This window comes from Schistocerca piceifrons, chromosome X, assembly GCF_021461385.2.
Source record: "Schistocerca piceifrons isolate TAMUIC-IGC-003096 chromosome X, iqSchPice1.1, whole genome shotgun sequence".
NCBI classification, from domain to species: Eukaryota; Metazoa; Arthropoda; class Insecta; order Orthoptera; family Acrididae; genus Schistocerca; species Schistocerca piceifrons.
In genome coordinates, this window is record NC_060149.1 from 259519545 (window position 1) to 259544624 (window position 25080).

The 25080-nt window shown below is 38.7% G+C and overlaps 1 protein-coding gene across 1 annotated transcript in view; it reads right to left on the reverse strand.

Moving 5' to 3' along the window:
• Nucleotides 1-25080, reverse strand: part of LOC124722295 (dedicator of cytokinesis protein 3-like) — a 181798-nt gene that overhangs the window by 117709 nt on the left and 39009 nt on the right. Inside the window, exons 11-13 of the mRNA XM_047247478.1 lie at nucleotides 18783-19052; nucleotides 8248-8438; nucleotides 3913-4013 (exon numbers count right to left, since the gene is read on the reverse strand). Coding sequence (XP_047103434.1) covers nucleotides 3913-4013; nucleotides 8248-8438; nucleotides 18783-19052 — 562 coding nt within the window. The remainder of the gene's footprint in view (nucleotides 1-3912; nucleotides 4014-8247; nucleotides 8439-18782; nucleotides 19053-25080) is intronic.

Genomic DNA, 25080 nt, shown 5'->3' on the forward strand with positions numbered 1-25080 from the left:
CCATCACCGCCACCATTGTACCATTTCATTCAGAAGCTAATACAGAGGCTTACGGAGGATCACTCTTCTCACACGTCATTCGCAACTCAAACATGGAAGGGAGGGATCAGTTAGTGGTACCAGAAGTACCCTGCGCATCACTCTGCTAGGTGGCTTGTAGAGTATGTTGTACAGGTGGATGAAGGCCAAGATTGGAACTCATACTACAGATGTCTGCAGATCCACTTCTACACAAGTGGTATAAATGATGTAGCAAAACATAGTGTTTTTGTGGTGTCTAATAACCACCAAATACTTCATATTTTACAAAGATAATTCCCTCTCAATAAACCTGAGAATTTGTATTTGTCTGAAGTCCATAGTTTGCTCCCTAAGCACTATGAGAAGCAAACATATGTTGTAGTAGCTAGTTTCACATTTTTTCATTCTTGCAAAAGGTCTTTAAGAAAGAAAGTTTTCATTGCACAAAAATGTGCAGTAAGAATAATACGTTGTGCCCACTCATGATCATATTGTAAATATGTGTTTCAGAAGTTGGGAAGAGGAGGAGATTAGTGTTTAATATCCCATCAACAACAAGGTCATTAGAGACAGAACACAAACTTCGATCAGGGAAGAATGGGAAGGAAATCAGCCATGTCTTTTCAAAGGAATCATCCCAGCATTTGTCTGGAATGATTTAGGAAAATCATGGAAAACCTAAATCAGGATGGCCGGACACAAGTTTGAACCGTCACCCTCCCAAATGTGAGTCCAGTTTCCTAATTACTGCGCCACCTCACTCAGTTAGGAGTTGGGCATTCTGACTACTGCTTCACAGTACATTTATTCATTCATGAAGTTTGTCGTAAGTAATCCATTATATTTCAAATGGAACAATGCTGTACAAATTACAATACCAGAAGAAAAAATGACACTCATTACTCCTCACTAAGGTTTTCTTTAATGCAAAAAGGGGAGCACAATGCTTTATCCTTTACCCAGTAATATAAATTCAAATTCAAATACAGAGAAAAAAAGTTTCGTCTTGACCTTTCCATCTATTCTGCAGAAGAGTTTCTGTTACTGTAATGTGCAAAAGGTGGTAGGTAGGATTTACCAACACAACTTCTGGGTATCTTTTTTCTCTATGGGGAAAAGAAACCTTAGAAATGTTCAGAATGTAAGCATATGTACAAATTTATGATGTGAATGTAATATGACTTGTTCCACAACATTACAATCTATCATGGAAACTGATACATGGAACATAAAACTAACAAACTATGGTGGAAGGGCATATGACCTCAAAAGGGCTGACCAGTAAGTCTTGTGTGAAACTCAGACTTGTAAACAATCCTTTGCTGAATCATTAGTGCTTGATTGAATAATTATATATGTTCTCAATAAAAAAAAGTTTGTTGACAGCACTGAAATTAACAAATGTTACTCTGAAAGAATACCAAAGAACTTTTGAAACGTCACATGCATGACAGCACAATTTTGAGAAGAGCGGCATATCGTCTCTAAAACTGCTAAAAATACTGAAGGCAGCACAGCAAAATTTTGAGGAAAGTGAGTTAAATTCTGTAAAAAGTAATTGCGATTCCTGTCACAGTAAGCGTGATCAGAACTCATCACATTCATCTTCGTCTTCTGGCTTGGGATTCAAATTCTAACATCCATTTAGGGACAAAGCCCAAACAATAAATCAGCAGTGGCATGTATTTGACTCACTGTGTTCCTGTAGTTCCTCAACCACCCAACCATAATATAAAAACAACAGGAAGTGGTATCCAGGGTGTGCAGATTGTTTTATTAAACATATGCGCACTGAGTGCCCATATACAAAAATGCACTGTTCACAGTGATATAAACAAGCACATGTGGCAGAAGTTAGCAAAAGCAGCACCCCATTGCACCAAAACCGCTGCAGCATCACAAACACATTACCGCCACAATTGAACCTGTTACAGGGTGTCCACAAAAGTTCTCTCTCCCACTAAGTATCAACAACCGATTTTAAAATTTCTTGTTGATGTCAGTTCACCATTTTCCATTATAAATTAAGAAACACGTGCTCTGAATGGTTCTCCATCTCTTCAGCCAACATCAGAAAGGTTACAGTGCTACAGCAAGTACCACTTACTTTTGCACGCTAAATGGACAACAGTGTTATACAGACAAGTCAACCATCCAGTTGCTTTCTGAATTGTGGCATCAATCAGGCACAAAACATTTCTGGGCTGGACACGTTTTCATCTTTTGGTTTTAAAATAGTTGATGACATAAAGAATGTATACGCAGTTGTATCGACTTGATGATCTTCAATCAATACACACCAATTTTTCTGGCATACACTATGTGATCAAAAGTATCTGGACACCTGGCTGAAAATGACTTACAAGTTCGTGGCACCCTCCATGGGTAATGCTGGAATTCAATATGATGTTGGCTCATCCTTAGCCTTCATGACAGCATCCACTCTCACAGGCATGTTCTCTTCCAGAATTTTGACTACCTCTCTGCATGCCCTGAAATGAAAAATATCGTCCCATCCCCTCCCTCATTGGTATCCTGACCCTCACTTAACCTATGCAATATCCTTTTCCACACCAATTCCACCCCTCACCCCATGGCTCCTATCCTGGTACTAGACCTAAATGCAAGATCTATCTCACACATCCTCCCACTACCACCTACTCCAGTCCTGTCATAGATATCTCCTACCCCACCCAACTAAAGGGCCATGTAATCTACAAACTTAACTGCAACCATTGTGTGACATTCTATGTGGTTGTGACTACTAACAAGCTGCCTGTCCACATGAATGGCCATCATCAAAATGTGGTCAACAGACAGCTGGACCACCACGTTGCTGAGCATGCCGCCACCTAACACGATGTGCTTGACTTCAGTGACTTTTTCACAGCGTGTGCCATCTTGATTCTTCCCACCAACAGCAGTTGTTCTAAATTGCACAGGTGGTAACTCTCACTGCAGCATACCTTTCATTCCCAAAACCATCCTGGCATCAGTCTTCATTGGTCCCTGTTCTCCACCTGTCTATCTTCTTCCCTGCTGCCAATGTGCCCCTAAAAGTGCCTTGTATCCTAGCAGTGTTCCTGCATAGTCTTTTCCTCTCCTCCACTTCTCTCCTCTTCACTCTGACGTCCCTGCCCCCCCCCCCTCTCCCCCGCAGCACAGCCACTCAATGCTGCACCTAGAAGTGTACTATCCTGTCCATGCTCCCACAGGTATGCAGTGTAGAAACTTCCCCTACCCATACCCTGACAACTCTCTTCTCACAACAGCACACCTATTCTGTAACACCACTATCAACCCAATTACAGATCACAATTCATCTCAGTCACAGTCAGGCCTTAGCAGTCAGAGATGACAGTGGCCATGTGTGTGTGAGTTACACATATGTGAATGTGTGGGTTTTATGTCTACGTCTGATGATGGACTTCAACGTTCCTGACTGCCACTCACTGCCTACATGTCAATGACTTTTAAGTTTTTTTCCTTTCTATTAAAGTTGATACATTTTCAAGTATTTTAGTTGGAGAATACTGCAAAGACTCAAGAACCAATATCTGATTCGTCCCAAGATTTTTTTTTCTTAAATGAAGTAAGACTTTCTCACCAGAAAACACTTGTGCTGTATGATAATGCTTTGTTAAACTGCACTGAATAATTCATATCAAAAGAACATTTTGTTTTACTCATTGCTTTTATCACATTTATGAAATCACATCCTTCTCATACAGAGTTGTGCATACTGTGTTCCATCTATGTTAAGTGGTACTTCATTTACAACACTCTAATTATCATAAGAATTTTCAGACTGATCACTTCTTTATTTTGATTTCAAACCTGTAAGAAAAAAATAGTCTGCTTCAAATTAAGTTACAAACTTTTCTTACTCACTTGTATACAAGGGCTGCAGCAAAATGACCCTTGATATATGCATCCATAACTGGCTTGAAGTGTTCAAATTTGCTGTCTTCTAGCAAACTGAATATGCTCACCTAAAAAAATTACAATAAAGAGATTAAAAATTTCATCACCTTGCAGTTATTAGACTTTGTAATAGGTGCAGTACAACAAACTCTCTCTCTCACTCACACACACACACACACACACACACACACACACACACACACACACATAAAGCACAAAGCACAATATGTGAAAAGCTAACAAGTAATAATCGTGGGTACTGTTCAACGTGTATCTTTAAATATTGTGAATGTGACAAGTGTATATTGCTGCATCACTCTGAAACAGTCATAAACTGGATTCAAGAAAATTTAGATAGTTAAATAAATAAAAAAATGAATAATTTTGATTAAATAATATTCACTCTACAGTTGCTACTACACTATCCTTATTAAGTATCTTGTTTTACCCGATGGGTTCATTGGTAAATTGTGCACAGCTTGCATATGCATATTAGTTAGCACCTTTTCTCATGGTTGGATATGAACTTTCTAATATGTTAGGCCATGTTTGTGGCTATTTCATCAAGTAACATTGCAATGATATATCATACAGGTATAAATACATCAACAGTAGATGTTACGCACTGGACTATCTGTCCATATCACTATTGAGTTGATGTTTTATGTAAGGTAGCCTTATCTGATTTGAAACTCTTGATAGGAATAATATTTTTGTATTTAAAGCAGACCACTGACTTAAAAGCAGGAGTGCTGAATTGTCAATAGGCACAAACAAAATAAAGAAAACTTGTTAACTTTAGTAGTTATCCATTGAAAACACCCCGATTCCCACCCCTCCAAATACACATCTACGCCCCTACATGATGCCAGCTAGACTAACGATGCCAATGCAGCATTTTGAGATGGACTGGTTGTGGTGAGGAAATCTTTGGGTGGGCTGGGTAGAGGGAGAGGGAGGTGGTAGCAGTAGGCAGGGAGGGGAATGGGAGAGGGGGGTTGGGGGGAGGGCTAGCGGGCCAGAAAGAAGCAGTTGGTTTGCCAGTTAGTATTGCAGGAGGAAGGGGTGGCCGGTATATGGGCTAAGCATGTAAGGCACGATTTGAGGGCACACACTCAAGATGACGTGAGTATGTATACTGGGAGGGGGTGACAGGACAGAGGAAAGAGAAACAGTTGGCTGAAGGATGAAGAGACAATGGGTTACCTGGGACTGATGCCAGAAACACTGCTGTTAACATTTCCACAAAAAACCTCAGTGCCACAGAAGTTTCAGCCCTAACCAAAGGCCTCACCTTCAGCTCTTCACCCAACTCTAAATATGTTGAACTTGTCAAACATCCACTCTCCTTCTCCTATTCCTTACAGTGGAAACACTTCTTTGCCACCAATCCATCCAACAAAAATCAACCTAATCCCAACACTGGACCTTTCCTCTCCCATTTCATACCACCAACCAACTGTGGACCTCCCCCTCCCCTCCCCTCCTGTCTAATTACCCCTGGTTACCTTCCAGGAATTCCTTACCTCCAACTTGGCCTCCTCATCCTTCCCCAGGTCTCTTCCTAAGAACACTAACCTTTCAGCAGAAGAAAGGACTACCATACACAACCTGAAAATAGATCCTGTCCTAATCATCCTCCCTGTAGACTACAATATACCAAGACTCCATGAAGCTCCATGAGAGACACCAGCATTGCCCACCAGCAGTGCATGCAGCTAGTTGTGGCACTGCAAATGCGGCACATTTTGTCTGTGCACCATGTGACATGAATCTGCATCTCATATGATGCTCATGGAAATCCTTTCATTGGAATATTTAAGATGCTGCACAACCACTAGGCAGCCCTTGCTTTCACCCCAAGCTCAACACTGGCTGCTCCTTGCAGCTCATCCATCAGTAGGCGATCTTCATAAGTAGTCTTTGGCACTGACCCGATGTTTGACTGGCTTTCGACCCAGTGTGGCCCAGGACTCTGACTGACTCACCAATTTGACTGTACCTGGCTGAACTGGACACCAACTAGGACCAGGACACATCCCCATCTAGGACATCAGCTGGACATCAACCAAACACCAACCTAAGTCACCAAGTTGGACTATTGTGTGAACTCTATCGTTCTACGAGAAGTATCTCTAATTTTCTATTTGATGTCAGAACCATGAATTGTTCATTTGTGTGTTACTAATAAAAGTGTTCTTCCATTGTAATTTTATTATTTGCCATCTTTTGCACACAGTAAAGACCAAGACATAAAATACTAATTGTATAGAGTATACAATGCGGGTTAAAATTGTGGCTCAGCAACGGAGCTACTCAAGCACACTGCACAGACAGACTCAACGTTTCATCATGTGCCTGAGCTGATGCATGAGATGGGAAAGCACTCGCTGGTGAAGGCAGCATTCAAAGTTAGAGTATCACTTTAAATCAGTCATGAACATTCAACTTCATTTAATATGAGAAAATTTTTCTTTCCAGTAACAACACTGGAATCATTCCACTCTGCAGCTTTTTATTCAGGTTATTGGTCCAACAGGATTAGCAGAGGGGAATCTGCAGAGAAGAAAGGTAGATTAGGATTTAATGTCCCATTGATGATTACTAGAGCTACAACATCAGTTCAGATAGGACAATATTTGGAAAAGATAAAGGGTACACCTTTTTCAAAACAACCACACTGGCATTTGTTTTATCAGTTTAAGGAAACCAACAAAAACCTAATTCTGGATGGTTGTATGGGGATTACAACCTCTTCCCTTTTGCATATGAGTGTTTTTCCTCAACCGCTGAACCATCTTCACTTCTTGTTGTTTGATATGATGGCTCTCTTACAAGAGGATCAGTTGTGAAATTCAGCAGCACAGGCTTCAGCCTGGTAGCTGCTTTTTAATAAATTCCTAGCTCAAAGCAGTAGAAGAGTTTCAGATTGTCAATGTGAGATGCACTGATTTACAGTTTCTTCAAATGTGATGGAGCTATCACATTTAAAGAAATTGTAATTCATGGTATCTCACATGACAGTGTTTTCACTGCTTTTAGTTAGGAACTTATTAGAAAAAGGCTACTGAGCTGAACCCTGCTCTGCTGTAATTCACAAAATCACATTTCAGTGCTCACTACATCACTCTTGTTTAATGCTGAAGACGGTACACTGAACTATCCTATCTCTGACTGTCCAAACAGGCACAAAAAAGAAGTAATATTAGGGTTGACCATTTCATCAATGAGAGTGGCATTAGACATGAAGTGCAAGCTTTAATTAGAGAAATAAACCAGCAAATTCCTATTCATAGGGACTATTCTGGGATTTGCCATAAGATATTTAAGGCAACCATTAAAAACCTAAATGAGGATGACCAGATAGAGATTTGAACTGTTGTCTTTCTGAACACAAGTCCTGTCTTTTACTACTCCACCAACTCACTTGGTGACATATAAGAGCAGTGAAGTGTAGTAAATGTACTGTGTATTTGAATTAGTTTTCCAGGCCTGTTATTAAGGTAGTAAGAAATGGTGGTCAAACTTATTTTTCTTTATAAGTGATCTGTAACAACTACAACTTTTAATTTTAAGATGACGATATAAAAATAGCTACAATTATTTCAAATGAAGACATATCTACAGTTTCAGACCTATTTGAAATTAGTCAAATTGCTTTAATGACTAACAATTTGCATAATTTAGAACAGTTATTGTCATTACTTTGAGAGATAAATAATAACAAACTTACATCCAGTTAAAGCCATATGCTAAAAACAGTTATATAAATACAGATTGCTTTCTTTAATGCTGGACTATTGTGTTTTATGTAGATTAAATAGAGATCTAATCACCAGTTGAAGTTTTTTTACTGACCACAACTATTTATTTGAAAGCAGCTCCTATTACTGTGTTGAGCATTATGTTTATTTATTTCAGTTTCAAATATGGTTAAGAATTATATCTCATGATTCTCTTTCCTTTTGTTGTCTAAAAAAATTCTTGTACCGTTTTCAGAAACTGCTTCCCTCATTTTAGCATGATGCATATTCCATAATAAATTACGAGCTTGGTACATCATACAAGAAACCTTTACAGATGATATGCCATATCACAGTTAACAATCAACAACTTATATTTAAAGAAAGGAAAGTTTGTAGGCCAGAGCATATGAGTTCACCATAAAAGAAATGCTGATTATTGCTTAAAACAATCACCATCATTTTCTAAAGATATTGTCAGATATTGGAACAAACGGAACTACAAGATCACTAGAAAAAATGTGTAAAGTGAAAAAATGTTGATTTTCAACTCTCTTACCAGAGACTGGAAGACAAGACCCGAGTAAGATGTAGAGTTCCCTTCTTCTGTAGAAAACATGGCAAATAAAGCATCAAGGACATCCTGTAAGAATTTCACTAGTTCTTCTCCATCAAGTAGTATAACTCGAGATAGTGCTTCCTGGATATTTTCTGGGTGTTCCTTCCACTGGAGGAGTGATAAAAGATCCGCTGAAAATATAAATTTATGCACTGAAACTTTGTCACTACTTTCACACCCTTTATTGAAAACTCAGCGTGGAAAAACCATAAAAAAGCAGATCAAGGTGTATTACTTTTCAGGAAGCGAAATTAAATATCAAGTTAGCAGTATAGTCTAAATTATCTTAGATTTTCAGGCTAAGGATTTCTTGCCAGTTATGCTAAAGATATATCAAACATCCAAGTCAACAAGTATATGACCTTTCAATATAAGGGAAACTGGTAGCGCTCCAAGAAATAAGATGGCAGGGAACGGGATCAATGAAAATAGGAGACGGGACAATAATGTATGGAGACTGCGGTCAGCGCCATGAATTTGGAACGGGCTTTTACATTCATAAAACAGCAATTGACACAATAAAGGAATTCAAATCAATTAATAACCGAATATCACACATTACAATTCAGGCTCAGTGGTTTGATATTACATTTATAAATGTTCATGCACCCACAGAAGATAAGGAAGATGGCGTGAAAGAAGAATTTTATAGTCAACTGGAACAGACATATAATTCAATAAGTAGACATAATGTAACAATAGTGTTAGGAGACTTTAATGCCAAAGTAGGAAAAGAAGAAATCTACAAACCAACCATTGGGAATTACAGCTTACATGATGAAAGTTCAGAGAATGGTGTGCGACTCATAAACTTTGCAATGGCAAATGGTCTCACATTAAGCAGCACAAAATTCCAACACAAACACATTCATTTAGGGACATGGATATCACCAGATGGAAAAGTAGTGAACCAGATTGACCATGTCGCCACCCAAAGACGATTTCAAAACAGTATTAAAGACGTTAGAACTTTTAGGGGAGCAGATTGTGAGACAGATCATATGTTAATCATAGCTCAAATGAAAATAAAGCTAAAAAAGAAACAAAGTACAAATAGGGTTGAAATTAAAAGGTACGATGTAGAAAATCTGGCAGAAGAAAAAATAAAAGAAAACTTTAGGAAAGAAATGGAAATTAACCTATCGGAATCTAGACTGACACATAGTGACCAGCAAGATGTGGAAAGTAGATGGAGACACCTCAGAAACAGTATTCAAGATGTAGCTTCCAAAACTATAGGTAAAAGAAAACGAACTAACAAAATCTGGTTTAATATAAAGTGCCAAGAAAGAGTACTGGAGAGGCAAAATGCGAGGAAGGCATGGTTACAAGACATGGACAATATTACACTAAAGGAGAGATACTATAAAATCCGCAAGGAAACACAACGAACTCTAAGACAAGAGAAGAGAAAACACTACAACAACATGGTAAGAGAAGCGGAGGATGATTTCAAGCATCACAGAGCAAGGCAGATGTACCAGAATATAAAAAAGTCCTTGGGAAAATTCACTAAAAGGGAACAGTTTATAAAGGACCATAATGGGAAAATACTTACAAACAAGAATGACATACAAGAAACATGGAAGACATACTTTACACAGCTGCTCAACTGCAATGATCCACAATATTACTTTACATTTTAAGAACCCGATACAGTTGATATACAAGTCACCACACCATCAGTAAATGAAATAAGACAAACAATAAAGAAATTAAAGAACAACAAGGCCTGTGGGGAAGACCAAGTATATGCTGAGCTTTTAAAAAATGGAGGACCACAATTGGAAATAGAACTACATTCCTTAATTGAAACAATTTGGGAGACAGAAAACATACCGGCCGATTGGAAAACTGCAATTATATGCCCCATCTTTAAGAAGAATGATCCCCTTGTCTGTGATAACTACAGAGGAATTGCCCTACTCGATGTCACGTATAAAATTTTGTCGATGTGTATACTACACAGACTGATTCCCATAACCGAAGAACTAATTGGGGACTACCAATGTGGTTTCCGCACTAACAGATCCACTTTGGATCACTTATTCACATTGAGACAAATAAATGAGAAGGCATGGGAATTTAATGTAGATATCCATATTCTATTTATAGACTTCAAGAAGGCCTATGATAGCATACACCGACAGACACTCTTAAACACCATGAAAGAATTTGAAATACCATTAAAATTAATCAAATTAGTTAAAATGTGTTTGGAAGAAACCATATGCAAAGTTAAGACACCTGCAGGAGAAACTGAAAATTTTTAAGGTGTACACTGGACTGAGACAAGGGGATGCCATCTCACCTATTCTATTTAATATTATCTTAGAGAAGATTGATAGAGAATTCACCAAAACTAATCCGCAAGGGATCCAACTGCAGGGACAGAACATTACTAGACTTGCTTATGCAGATGATGTAGCCTTAATAAGCACTTCAAAAGCTGAATTAATCAGGATGATGCAAAACTATCACAAAATAGCTGAGAAAGCTGGACTTCATGTGAATGAAGAAAAGACAGAATATCTAGTCATAAGTAAAAAACTCCAAAAGAATACACCACTGACCGTAAATGGTCTCACTTTCAAGGCAGTTGACCACTTCAAGTACTTAGGGAGTCTTTTTAGCAGAGACAATAGAGCAGAAATATAAATAGATGCCCGTCTAGCAGCAGCTAATAGAACTTTTTACAGCTGTATCAAGATTTTAAGGATGAGATCACTTAGTACTGAATTCAAAATCCGTTTTTATCAGTCAACTATTGTACCAGTAGCATTATATGGATGTGAAGCTATTACATTCAGGAAAAAAGATGAAGAAAAACTGTTGATATTTGAAAGAAAAATACTAAGAAAAATATTTGGACCAATATTCGATGAAAATGTCGTGGAGTGGAGGATAAGGAAAAATGAAGAACTACGGGAGCTGTACAAACATAGTACCATTGTGGAAATGTTAAAGAAGAGAAGACTGAACTGGGCTGGTCATGTAGCAAGGATGCCAGAGAACAGACTACCCAAAATAGCATCCACTAAGAAATTAGAAGGAAAGAGAAGAAGAGGAAGACCTCGAATTAGGTGGATGGAGAATATCCGGGAAGATGCAGCTAGGATGGGCATCAACTCTGATTGGACAACAATTTCCCTGGATAGAAATAATTGGAAGAGGCTCGTAGAGCAGGTGTATGGTCGATGAGGCCTTAGCCACGTGTAAAGTAAAAGTAAAGTAAAGAATATATAATACGTGGATACAGATGCACGAGGTTACAGTGACAGCTATGCCAATTATGTTTGTACATCCCTCTCACCTCAATTACTGTTCTAGCACATGAGAGTTGAAACCACTAATCTTTCCTTTCTTTTTTTAGTTAGTATCATGTGCTAGCATGTGCACATGGGGTAGTGCCTGTAGTTGTTTTAATGCCTTTTGAAAGTGTGTGGGGAAAAGCACTAACTTCTTCATTGATTTGCCAAGAAATACAGAAGAAATGAAACGTTAACAAAAATATTTATTGATGTTATTGTACATTACTGAAACTCATTCTCACCATTCCTGAAATGCATAAAAGTAAAACCCAGTCTCATTATCATTTATTTAGTGTTGGTAACAATATGCTAGGTCTCAATGAAGCCAGTTTACTTTTTCCTTACTCCAACTTCTTATAAAGTGTATGAGTTTATCTACACTCCTGGAAATTGAAATAAGAACACCGTGAATTCATTGTCCCAGGAAGGGGAAACTTTATTGACACATTCCTGGGGTCAGATACATCACATGATCACACTGACAGAACCACAGGCACATAGACACAGGCAACAGAGCATGCACAATGTCGGCACTAGTACAGTGTATATCCACCTTTCGCAGCAATGCAGGCTGCTATTCTCCCATGGAGACGATCGTAGAGATGCTGGATGTAGTCCTGTGGAACGGCTTGCCATGCCATTTCCACCTGGCGCCTCAGTTGGACCAGCGTTCGTGCTGGACGTGCAGACCGCGTGAGATGACGCTTCATCCAGTCCCAAACATGCTCAATGGGGGACAGATCCGGAGATCTTGCTGGCCAGGGTAGTTGACTTACACCTTCTAGAGCATGTTGGGTGGCACGGGATACATGCGGACGTGCATTGTCCTGTTGGAACAGCAAGTTCCCTTGCCGGTCTAGGAATGGTAGAACGATGGGTTCGATGACGGTTTGGATGTACCGTGCACTATTCAGTGTCCCCTCGATGATCACCAGTGGTGTACGGCCAGTGTAGGAGATCGCTCCCCACACCATGATGCCGGGTGTTGGCCCTGTGTGCCTCGGTCGTATTCAGTCCTGATTGTGGCGCTCACCTGCATGGCGCCAAACACGCATACGACCATCATTGGCACCAAGGCAGAAGTGACTCTCATCGCTGAAGACGACACATCTCCATTCGTCCCTCCATTCACGCCTGTCGCGACACCACTGGAGGTGGGCTGCACGATGTTGGGGCGTGAGCGGAAGACGGCCTAACGGTGTGCGGGACCGTAGCCCAGCTTCATGGAGACGGTTGCGAATGGTGCTCGCCGATACCCCAGGAGCAACAGTGTCCCTAATTTGCTGGCAAGTGGCGGTGCGGTCCCCTACGGCACTGCGTAGGATCCTACGGTCTTGGCGTGCATCCATGCATCGCTGCGGTCCGGTCCCAGGTCGACGGGCACGTGCACCTTCCGCCGACCACTGGCGACAACATCGATGTACTGTGGAGACCTCACGCCCCATGTGTTGAGCAATTCGGCGGTACGTCCACCCGGCCTCCCGCATGCCCACTATACGCCCTCGCTCAAAGTCCGTCAACTGCACATACGGTTCACGTCCACGCTGTCGCGGCATGCTACCAGTGTTAAAGACTGCGATGGAGCTCCGTATGCCACGGCAAACTGGCTGACACTGACGGCGGTGGTGCACAAATGCTGCGCAACTAGCGCCATTCGACGGCCAACACCGCGGTTCCTGGTGTGTCCGCTGTGCCGTGCGTGTGATCATTGCTTGTACAGCCCTCTCGCAGTGTCCGGAGCAAGTATGGTGGGTCTGACACACCGGTGTCAATGTGTTCTTTTTTCCATTTCCAGGAGTGTACATCATGAAGTAGGTTGTGTTTATGTTATTATGGGGGAGTGTGGAAGTAAAGGAAGGAATTGAATTATACTTAATGCTAGGAAAAGCTCCTAGCAAATAGCACTATAGGATTGCCAAGCAATCCATAGCTGATGTGCAAATCACCATCTTGACTTGTTCCACATCTTAGAATTCCACATGCATGAATGGAACTATTGATGTCAGTTTATCACTGTATTTAAGCATTTCATATACATTTCCTCAAGTTAGCATTTAGCATTTCATATATATTTCCTCAATTTAGTTAAGTTCTGTTCTAATTTATAAGATTTTTTATGTAGAAGCATACTTTGTTTGAAGTTAAAAATCACTTCTCAACTAAGTTTGACTTCTTGCCAAATAGCAAGTGACATTCTGTGAAGATTCTGTTTCAAAAACAGCAAAGATGGAAGAGACAGAGAGAATTTATTAGCTCTTACACTTGGACTTCACAGCCAAATTACATACATTGATGAAATATGCATTTTTGATACATCAAATATATTCCATTGGATTTTATAACTGCTATTATTGTGACCATGAATATCTTGTAAAATGTAGTTTTTTTAGCTCTCAGTCTATTTATTTCTTATGTGTTAAGACTCATCATGAGCAATGACAGTAATTAAAAGATGTATAATTTTTCTTAGGGTCATATAAGGCTGCATATATACTGAATTTTGTACTTTTCCACAGAATTTCAGAACCAGTGTGTCTCATTGTGACTAGTACTAGTACTTATACTAGTGAATCATAGTATACATTTCTTGTTTTTTGTGTCAAATAAAGAAATGAAGAAGATATGAAATTACTGCATCAGTTAGACATATTTTGACTTGGCTGATCTGTATATGCAGTTTTTTTTATCATTTTTGTAATGATAATGAAAAACCTATAAAGGAAGAAATGCAATGTTTAGAAAATATTGCAGATGATGCAACATTTTTCAGTTACTGTTAAAGATAACATCACTTGTTAGGTAGTCATCATTAGTAACACACTGTTGAGGTCCTTCACATAAACTGTCAACAGGTAGGTAAGTCACAGCTAATAAAATGCTAATGAATTCCTGTTTTATTGTTTTCTCTAACCATTTATTGCTTCTAGGTTACTTCAATATACGTCAACTTTTAGGTATCACCAGAGAAAACAACATCAGACAAAGTTAAATCAGATCATTGTGAGGTTCATATGAAGAAATAAGGCAAGAAAGAAACAATTCTCTCAAGGTCAAGAATAATCAACAAGACATGTAGACTGTCCACACCTTCACGAATCACACACCCACTCTGTACGTTATCACAGTTATTCCCACACCTTCTTCCTCAAAATATTATGGTTTTCATGTGGTAAATGTTTCTGTAACATACCAATCACATGAGGGCTATACAATAAATGCTCATGAAGTTAATTAGGCTTTCCGCTACCCTGTCCTAAAAGTTTTCTTTGTTTATAATACAACACACCTCAAAAATTATCACTAAACCACACAACAATTATAAATATTTAAATTAATCTCCTGACCTAGGGCTCCATGCATTTTCTAGTTCTTGGGAGAAGAGTATTTTGCACCAAAGACTCCCAAGATATTACTGCAGCAATTTAATCATACATATCAAAGACAGCAGTGTGCTTTACAGGAAACCTTGGAGATAACGTCATTTATAATGTCACCTCTAAACAGTTACACATTGGCCGGGATTGAGCTCATTGATGACAATGCTGAATTACTAAAACAATGGGCAGGTGGTAGTGAGCTATCTCTTATTCATAGAAGTAAATTGTCACCTTCCTCTAACTGTAGCCATTGGTGAAGAGGGTATAATCCTGATTTGATTTTTGTCAGTAATAGCATAACACAGCAATGCACTGAGACAATATGCAGCCCTGTTCCTCATTCTCAACACACCAATCCTGTGCCAGCTTCACTTTGCTATATGAGTACATTATGTACCATTTTACCACAGGGATAGCTTTAAGAAAACAGATTCTCCAAAATTTTCTGCTACTTTGGACACTATGACATAGGGCATGAAGCCAGTTCCTAAAGCAATTGACCATTCATCAAAGTTGTTAAGAGGAGTTCCTGTAAAATCTATTCCCTGTGGATGTCACACCAATTACTTTGAGAACAATGTTGAGGTGCCTTGTTGTTCTGAATTATGATGTAAAGTTGCTTTGGACATACATGCGTGTCCAAAGGAACTTTGCATCATAATTTGGAATAACACAGGCACTGTAATATCATATTTAGAGAGAAAGCTGTTGGAAACTAATTGGAAAACTAGACATGTCAGTCAGTAGCCAGAAAGCCTGAAGACTCTTAAAGAACCTCAACAGAGATCCAACTATAACCAACACACATTCAAATGTAACAGCTAATCAGATTACCGACCAAATGGTCATGAATGGTAAAACAAAACATCAAAATAAAACTAAGAGACCTGTGTGGAAGCTACCTCTGGAGAGGAATGAAGAAACATACAAGATTTTAATATCACTGAACTGGAAAATGCAATAAATTAGTACAAATCATGGGAAGCTCCTGGTTTGTATAATATCAGAGCAGAATAAGTAAAGAACGTCTATGTGTTCACTAAGGAATGGCAGCTACAACTTTTTAATAACTGCTGTTTAGGTTCAATATTCCAAAATTATGGTGGAAAGCACACATAATGGCCAGTCTATATCCTGGAAAACACAGTGGGAATCCCAAACACTATATACCAATACCTCTCCTGTGTCAGTTATACAAGATATTCAAAAGAATGCTACTCAGCTGACTCATTCATGCTGCTGACCAACAGCAAACAGGCTTCAGACTAAGTGAGAGCATTGTTGCACAGGTCTTCAGCCTAACTTAGCATATTGAAGATAGTTTTAAAAACAAACACATCACAGGAATAACCTACATTGACCTTAGTGCTGCATACAATATTGTTAATCATCACACTCCCTCATAAAAAGTATTTACTCTCGCCAAGGATCCAAAACATACCATGCCGATGTCAACACTGTTACAGAATCATAGGTTTCTCTCTGATTTTAAGGGGCTACAAAGGAAGTGAAGAATCCAAGAAAACTGGTCTACTTCAAGGAAGTGTGCTAGCTTCATTGCCATTTAATATTTATACAAATGACTATCCAGTTCCTTACAATACAAGAAGTTTTAACTGTGCCAATGACATGGCCCTGACCTCCAGTGGAGGAAGATTCAAAGAGATAGAACTATCTCTTGATGGTGCTTTGAAAGAACTAGGCACATACTGTAAGGCAAACCACCTAAAGCTCAACCCCTCAAAAACTCTACCCTTTAACAGGGAGGCATCAAGACAATATAATGTGTCTTGGAACAGCATCCCCTTGAAAGATGGTTTCAATCCAAAGTATCTAGAAGTAATCAGCTTCAGACAACACTGCTCCTAATTTCAAACAGAAAACTAGCACTTGAAATAACATCTTGAGAAAGTTAAGAGGAACATATTGGGGAGTTAAGTCACAAGTTCTTAGAACCACTGCTCTGTGCTATTCTGTAGTGGAGTATACCTCCCCTGTTTGGTATAAATCATCTAACACCAAAACTGTGGACCCTGCACCAAACAAAGCTTGCAGGCTGATTGTAGGATGGTTAAAACCTAACCCTTATGAGAAGATTTACTGTCTTGCTGGTATCGCACTGCCAAATACTCAGTGAGAATTTGCAGCCAATCATGAACAACAGAAGGCTGAAACCGCATAAGCTCACTCATGGTTTGGCCACGAGTTATCTCAGCCTAGGCTAAAATCAAGAAAATTTCTTCAGACAAGGCACCAGACTCTTTCTATAGAAATCCATGCCACAAGACTGGACAGAGCCATGAGAACATCTTCCAGCCAGTCACAGCAATGAGTGGGGTGTTTGGATGTCCCTTAACTGCTTAAGAACTGGTGTCAGTAAAGCAAAGACCCCCAATATACTACAGATTTTCACTTCAGAGGGTAACAAGTATGAGTATGGAGAAGAACAAACTGTTGTACAGCTAGTGATAGTGGCCACTTTGTCCACTTACCTTTCCAATGCAGGACATTATGCTTACAAAAGATAGTGCCCTAAGTGTGGTCCAGGTCTAGACAAATGTCATCTGATTTGTAAATTTGATTGATAATATTTCTTAATGTTCTTTTTTTTGTAAATATTTGTATGCTGTGTCTAACTGTGTGTACAGTAAAGGTAGGCTTCTTACATTAGCAAAGAAATAAATAAAGACTGAAGTACTCATGGAATCTTACTGATACCTTAAAAGCACATTCATTACTTATATATGATGACAATGAAGTGTGGCACCTGCCCAACTAATGCATGGTATTAACAGGAGGTAGCAATACCACACTACTAATCAATGACACCTATGAACCACTGCACTCTAAACAATATGTGTCACATTGTAATTCTGTCAGAGACTGCAATAGAATTGGAAGGGTATTTGAACAGAAATGGATAGCATCCTGAAAAAAAAATGATATGATCGAACATCAACAAAAATAAAGCATGGATTATGGAATGAAGTCGAATTAAATTAGGCAACATTCAGGGAATTAGATTAGGAAATGAGACACTAAAAGTAGTGGTTATTTTGGCAGCAAAACAATTGATGCTGGTTGAAGTAGAGAGGATATAAAATGCAAACTGGCAATATCAAGAAATATGTTTCTTAAAATGAGAAACTTGTTAGCATATAAAATAAATTTAAGTGCTAGGAAGTCTTTTCTGAGACATTTGCCTTGAGTGCAGTCTTGTACAGAAGTGAAATGTGAACAATAAACAGCTCAGACAAAAATAGACATACAGTTTTTTAATTGCTGTGCTGCAGATGAAAGCTGAAAATCAGATGGGTAGACCCAATAACTAATGAAGAGGTACTAAATCACACTGGGGAAAAGAAATTTATGGCATAAACTGACTTAAAGAAGGGACTGGTTGATAGGACACATCCTGAGGCATCAAGGAAATGAATGTTGGTTGCAGTAGTTATTCAGTGAAGAAGTGGACTGCATAGGATTGACTAGTGTGGAGGGCTACATTAAACCAGTCTTCAGACTGAAGACCACAACAACAAAATCCCTTCACACATTTTTACTTCTGTGCTTTTAAGTTTTAATGATTGTGACTCTAAACATTTGATTTTATTGACTTTCTGTTATTTACACATTACACAATAGCCAGTTTAGCAACACTGTTGCATTTCATACATACTGTAAGACTAATAAATATCATGGAAAATATCCTGTAAATGTGGATTACTACATTCCTAACTGAGTTACACTCTATTCTTAAATGTAAATGTTATATGAGAATACAACAAACCATTCTGGGTTAGTTTTGTCGAACAGAGCAATGTGTGGACATATACTGCCTCCTTGCTACTGCGAGAGAATGGTGATGACACAGATGGGCCTGCATCGTCTCGTACACCTGATGGAAGATTCAGGTACATGGAGGGTTCCAGTCGTGTCCGTTCCTCACATTTATAAATGTATAACTCATGCTGACCATCACTCAGTGTTGCTCCACCTTGTTCCATTAGATGTGCAAATGAGAATCCAAACAGTCTTTTGTTATCCATTTTGTCACGAGCTGCAAAATTTGGAGCAAATAAATATAATCACATTGGTATTAAAAGCTAAAGTAAACAATATCAGTCATTTCTACACAAATGATGATTATTTTATGAATTCATAATTGTTACAAAGACAGATATACATTGAAAAAAGGAAAAAGGAAGATTGGGTTTAATGTCCCACTACATTGAGGTCATTAGTGACGGAGCACAAGTTCAGACCATGTCAAGGATGGGGAAGGAAACCAGCTGTGCCCTTTCAAAGGAACCATCCTGGTATTTGCCTGGACCAATTTAGGGAAATCACAGAAAACCTCAATCTGGATGGCCAGACACAGGTTTGAACCATCATCCTCCCAAATGAGCCCAGTGTGCCACCTCACTCAGTTATATGAATTGAAACATGGGGTGTAAAGCACATGTGTGGGTCCTCTATATTAGGTTTCCCACTACTTTTATATAACTTTAAAAAAGTAATCTGTGAAGTGCAAATAGAAATTCAAAACTGTATTAAAATTTTATTAATCACAACCAACAGGAATATTGGATTCTGAGTTCATAAGTTTCTGTAAGCATTATAGGAAACAATGTTCACAGTAAATAAGTTTACTTTATATGGTACATAATGACTATGATACTTCAATACTAATCAGTACAGTCACTTGTGATTGTTAAGAATGTAGTAGAAAATAACCAGCAACTAAATAGTGCATTTACAAGAAATACCAGCTTTTTGACAATAGTAACTTCCTGTATTAAGTATCCATAGATTAATCTGTAGCTGGATATGACAGGTACTTTTGACAGGTAATATATTCTTTCAACAGATAATATATATCACCTATCGGTAAGGTAGTTAAGTTTGAATGTGTAGTATATCAGAAAAACACATCACAGCTGCTTCTCTACCACAGTATATATTGCCACAAAACAAAATAAATGAGACTGCTTATATTACTATGGAGTGATCTGCTGTGGTATTAGTGTATAGCTGAACTTTGACTTTTAATTGCACCCTTACTGTGGTAAGTTTTATCAAAATCAGCCGTCTAACAACAAAATAACACTGACTTGACCTCATATTCCAAGGAGGAAAGAGAAAGCTTGCAAGATATCAGCTACAGAATTGATTGCATGCAAAAATTTGGAACATAATTCTGACAGCACACAGTTATGACCTTCTGAAAGTACAGCTTTTAAACTTTCAGTTGCGCTGGTGGTTTATGACTTGCTCCACCCCACTGCAGATGCCTAATGCCTGAGTGTGAAGTTCTGTATAGTGGAGAGGGTAACAGATTTATGAAATACTGTTTTGACAATGGTAACGTGGTTTGTTCATTGTGTCAAAGTATGTGGTTACTAACATGTAGCTGGTGCCAATGATCTCTTTGCTTAGAACATTTTTGTGTTGCTATTCACAAGTGCATTGTAAATGAATGAAATGAGTAACGGTGGCATTAAAGAAGTAGTGTAGTGTTATTTTATCATTATCATCACTGTTGTGCATGGTTTTCTTTGGATTTTAAAGCTGGCAGTTAAAGTGAAGTACATTTGCACGGTATGTGCATTTCTTCACTGAGATTGGCATGATTAAATTGTAAATCAAAAATCATTAACTTTATTTCATAATAATTCTTCACTTACGTAGGTTTATTAGTTCTGCTTTTGAGGAATATATATAGCTATGGAATATCATTATAAGAATACTATTAAAATAATATTGAACATTTATGGAGAGCAAAAACCTCATCCGTGAGAATCAACATGAGTTCCAAACACAATTATCACATGAAACCCAGTTCACACTGTTCATCCACAAGACCCACAAAGAAGTAGATGCTGGAGCCCAGGTAGCTGTCATGATCCTTGACCCCTGGAAGGCATTCGATACAGTTCTGCACTGTCGCCTAATGAGAAAAATATGAGCATAAAGAATATCAAACAAACTGTGCTATTGGACTGAAGAGTATTTAGAAAACAGAACACAGCATGTAATTCACAACAGAGAGAAGTCTTCATATGTAAAAGTATCTTTGGGGAGTACCCCAAGGGAGTGTTGCAGGACCATTATTTTTCACAATATATATAAGTGACCTAGTACATAACATCAGAAGTTCTGTGAGGCCCTTTGTGGAGAAGTCACAACACTATAAAAATGCAGCAAAATGAAGGAAGACCGCAGAGGGCCAACACTTGGTGCACAGAGTGCCAATTGACTCTCAAAATAAACAAATGTAACATGCTGTGTATACATAGAGAGAAATATCCATTACTGTATAATTACATGACTGTAGAACTATCAATGGAAGCATTTATTTCCATAAAATATCTAGGAGCATCTGCTTGGAGTGATGTGAAGAGGAATGACTACATAAAATTAATTGGCATATGTCAGACAGAGAGTCATTGGAAGCATCATCAGGAAATGTACTCCATCAACAAAGGAGGTAACTTACAAAACCTCATTCGACTAATACCTGATTATTGCTCATCTGTCTAGGACCTGTACCAGTTAGGATTGATAGAGAAAATAGAGAAGATCCAAAGAAGAGCAGCATGTTACATTACAGGTTCATTCAGTAAGTGTGAAAGGGTCATGAAGATGATCAACCAACTTCACTAGCAGATGCTGCATGAGAGGCATTCTGCATCAGCTTGTGATTTACTTTCAAACACCATGCATTTCTATAAGAGACAACCAATATCTTACCTCCTCCTATGTATATCTGATGAAAAGACTATGATGATAAAACTAAGAAAGATCAAGTACACATGGAGGCTTACCAGTAATCACTCTTCCCATGAACCATTGGTGACTGGAACAGGAAAAGGGTGAAGTGACAGTGGCGCACAAAGTATCCTCTGCCACCCACACTGCAGAGTATAGGTGTCAATGCAGAATGTATATGTGTGTGAGGTTGACATATTATGTACGCATATTACTTACTACTTTTCACGAAGGATAACATGTGTTCTCAAACAAGATTTCAAAATATTAATTGAAGGACTTGTGCAACATAAACAAAAGTTGGTAGGCACATTTCTACATCTGAAAACTGGCGTCTATTCAAATTTTGTACCAACCACTTAAAAGTGGCTCTAGTAGTTTAGCAACTGTACATTATTGCTGGCAGCGATGGTCATGAGAATGTACAGTTGCAAGGAGACTGGGCTCAGGACAGCCATGTGGCACAACCGAGAGGGAAGACCATTGTGTTTGGCATGTGGCTCTGGTGCATCATACTCCACCTGCAGCAGCAGTTTGAGCAGCAGTTGGCACCACAGAGACACAATTAGCCGTTACAAATTGGTTACTTCAAGGACAGCTCAAAGACAGATGCCCTGTAGCATGCATTCCACTGACCCCAAACCACCACCATTTACGACTTCAGTGGTGTCAAGCAAAAGCTCTCTGGAGGGCAGGGTGGAGGTCGGTTGTATTTTCTGATGAAAGCTGGTTCTGCCTTGGTGCCATTAATGGTCATGTGCTGGTTAGAAGAACCTGCAACAAACCTGTCTGTGTGCTACACACACTGGACCTAAACGTGGAGTTGTGGTCTGGGGTACAATTTCGTATGGCAGAAGGAGCACCCTTGTGGTTATCCCAGGCACACTGACTGTAAAACTGTGTGTCAATCTATTGATTTGACCTATTCTGCCATCATTCATGAACAGCATTCCTGGGGGTGTTCTCCAACAGGATAACAATCTCCCAAACATCGCTGTTGTAACCAAGCATGCTCTACAGAGTGTCAACATGTTGCCTGGGGCTTCTTGATCACCAGATCTACCACCAATCAAGAACATATGGGACATCATCAGATGACAATTCCAGTGTCATCCACAAATATCATTAACAGTCCCTGTATTCAATGACCAAGTGCTACAGGCCCCCAAACTGACATCTGACACCTGCTGAATGCAATCCATGAATCTTTGTATGCTTCATTCAACATTTTGGCAGTTACACTGGTTAATAACATACCAACATTTCACATTTGTAATGGTTTATCTCACCCTTATGGTTTATCTTGCCCTTACATTAACCTGTGATCTTGCAGTGACAATTACTTAAATATGTTACCTCGGCAAATATATTCCCAAAATTTCATTACTCTACATTAATTATTTTTGGATTTTGCGATTTTTTTTCTGTCAGTGTACAATGGGCAGATGTGTCAACCTCCCCACACAAAAAGGCAGTGCACAAAAAAGTTTAAAATCTGTTCTTGCAGAAGGTCATAACTGCATACTGTCAGAATTATGCCCCACATTTTCATGTGCGATTGATTGCTGGGACTGATACCTTGAAAATGTTCTTTTTTCTTCCTTAAATATGAGGACAAGTTGGTGACATTTCCTTGTAAGTGATAGTGGGAAAGCAGTGTACTAGAGATGTTCCTTGCTGTGCACCAGAAGACAAAAATGCCATAACTGTTTACAGAAAACAACATGAAAAAATGCTTTGAGCAGCAGAGGGACCGAGTGCAGAAATATGGGGACTCAAACTCACCCTACTTTGAAGATAACTTCCACCAAATGCAAATATTTTGTAAGTACACAAATGTGGAACATGAGTCCTTTTGTGACAGACCACGCTTGACACATCCTGACTGACTGCAAGAACTTCATTCATTCTAAATATCAAAATGCCTCTTACAAATTATGAATAAATTGAACTATATTTTTGTTTAATATACAAATTTACACAAAATATGTACATATATTGTCTGCTGTATCACTTATTCCTGTCAAAGGAACTGATAAAATACTAATAATAAACATGTAACATTTTCCCATTCTAGAAGTTTAGGAAATTCTCAAAATGTTCTCTAATTCATTTAATGGATATATAAATGCTCCAGATCATGCTCTGTCTTTTCTATCATAAACTTTGTTTGGAGTGGCATGAGAATAAATTAGCGTCTCTGAATAATTTTATACAAAATTGAAAGGGCAATAGCACAATGATTTCATAGATCCTAGAACTCATCCAACCCCATCCAGTTTTCCATTATATAAAAATTATTTATATTTATGAGAAATAAGAAAGAAAATTTCACTGCTAAAGACATACCCACTGCCACAATACATGATGCAAAAAAAGTTTCTTTGAGGTTTACAAGGGAAAGTGACTTAATAATGACACAATTTATGCAACAGGTAAAGAGTTCAGATAACATGGTCTCTAAAATGAGATCTTTGTGAGAATGTTTATTTAATTATAGTAACAAGAATTGTGTGACTACTGTAAAACTAATAAAACAATGGAAAATATGAGGTGGAATAACAACAATATGAAGAGGATATATGACTACTCACTAAGCAGAAGAGGCATTGTGTGGCAGAAAGGCCAACTGATAAAAGACTGCTAGATATTGGATTTAAAATCAGAGAAAAAATGCATGAAGTTTGATACAGTAAATTATCATGAGCTACGTATCTTTCATATTAAGAGTGATGTGTTGTAGAGCAGCAGTATCATGTACTGTCTCCTGTAACATTGTAGAAGCTATGAGAAATCATGGACATTCATCAGAGGACGGTGGCCATGTATGTGTGAGTTATCTGTATGTTAATATGTGTGGGGGGGCTAGTCTGATGGCTTATAATATTTAGCAGTCTTTTTCAATGTGTCAGTTTGTCATTTAGCACCTCCTCTATGTGGTGAGTAGCAAAAAAGGAAATGAGCGTGTGGCACTGTTGGCTGGGAGGCCCCATCCGGGGAAGTTTGACCACCGAGTGCAAGTCTTATTTCAGTCAGTGCCACACTGGGCGACTTGCATGCCAGTGATTAGGACGAAATGATGATGAGGACAACACAACACCTAGTCCACGAACAGAGAAAATCTCCAACCCGGCCAGGAATCGAATCCCGGCCTGCTTTGTGGGAGGCAAGCACGTAACCACTCAGCTAAGCAGCAGTGGGTAGCAGTCTACCCTTTTCATATTGGACAAATAATATAAATATTTTAATTCTGTAGCATAATTCATTACTTTTACTGACATAAATTATTCTGTTACAAAATTTTACTATGGCTTTTA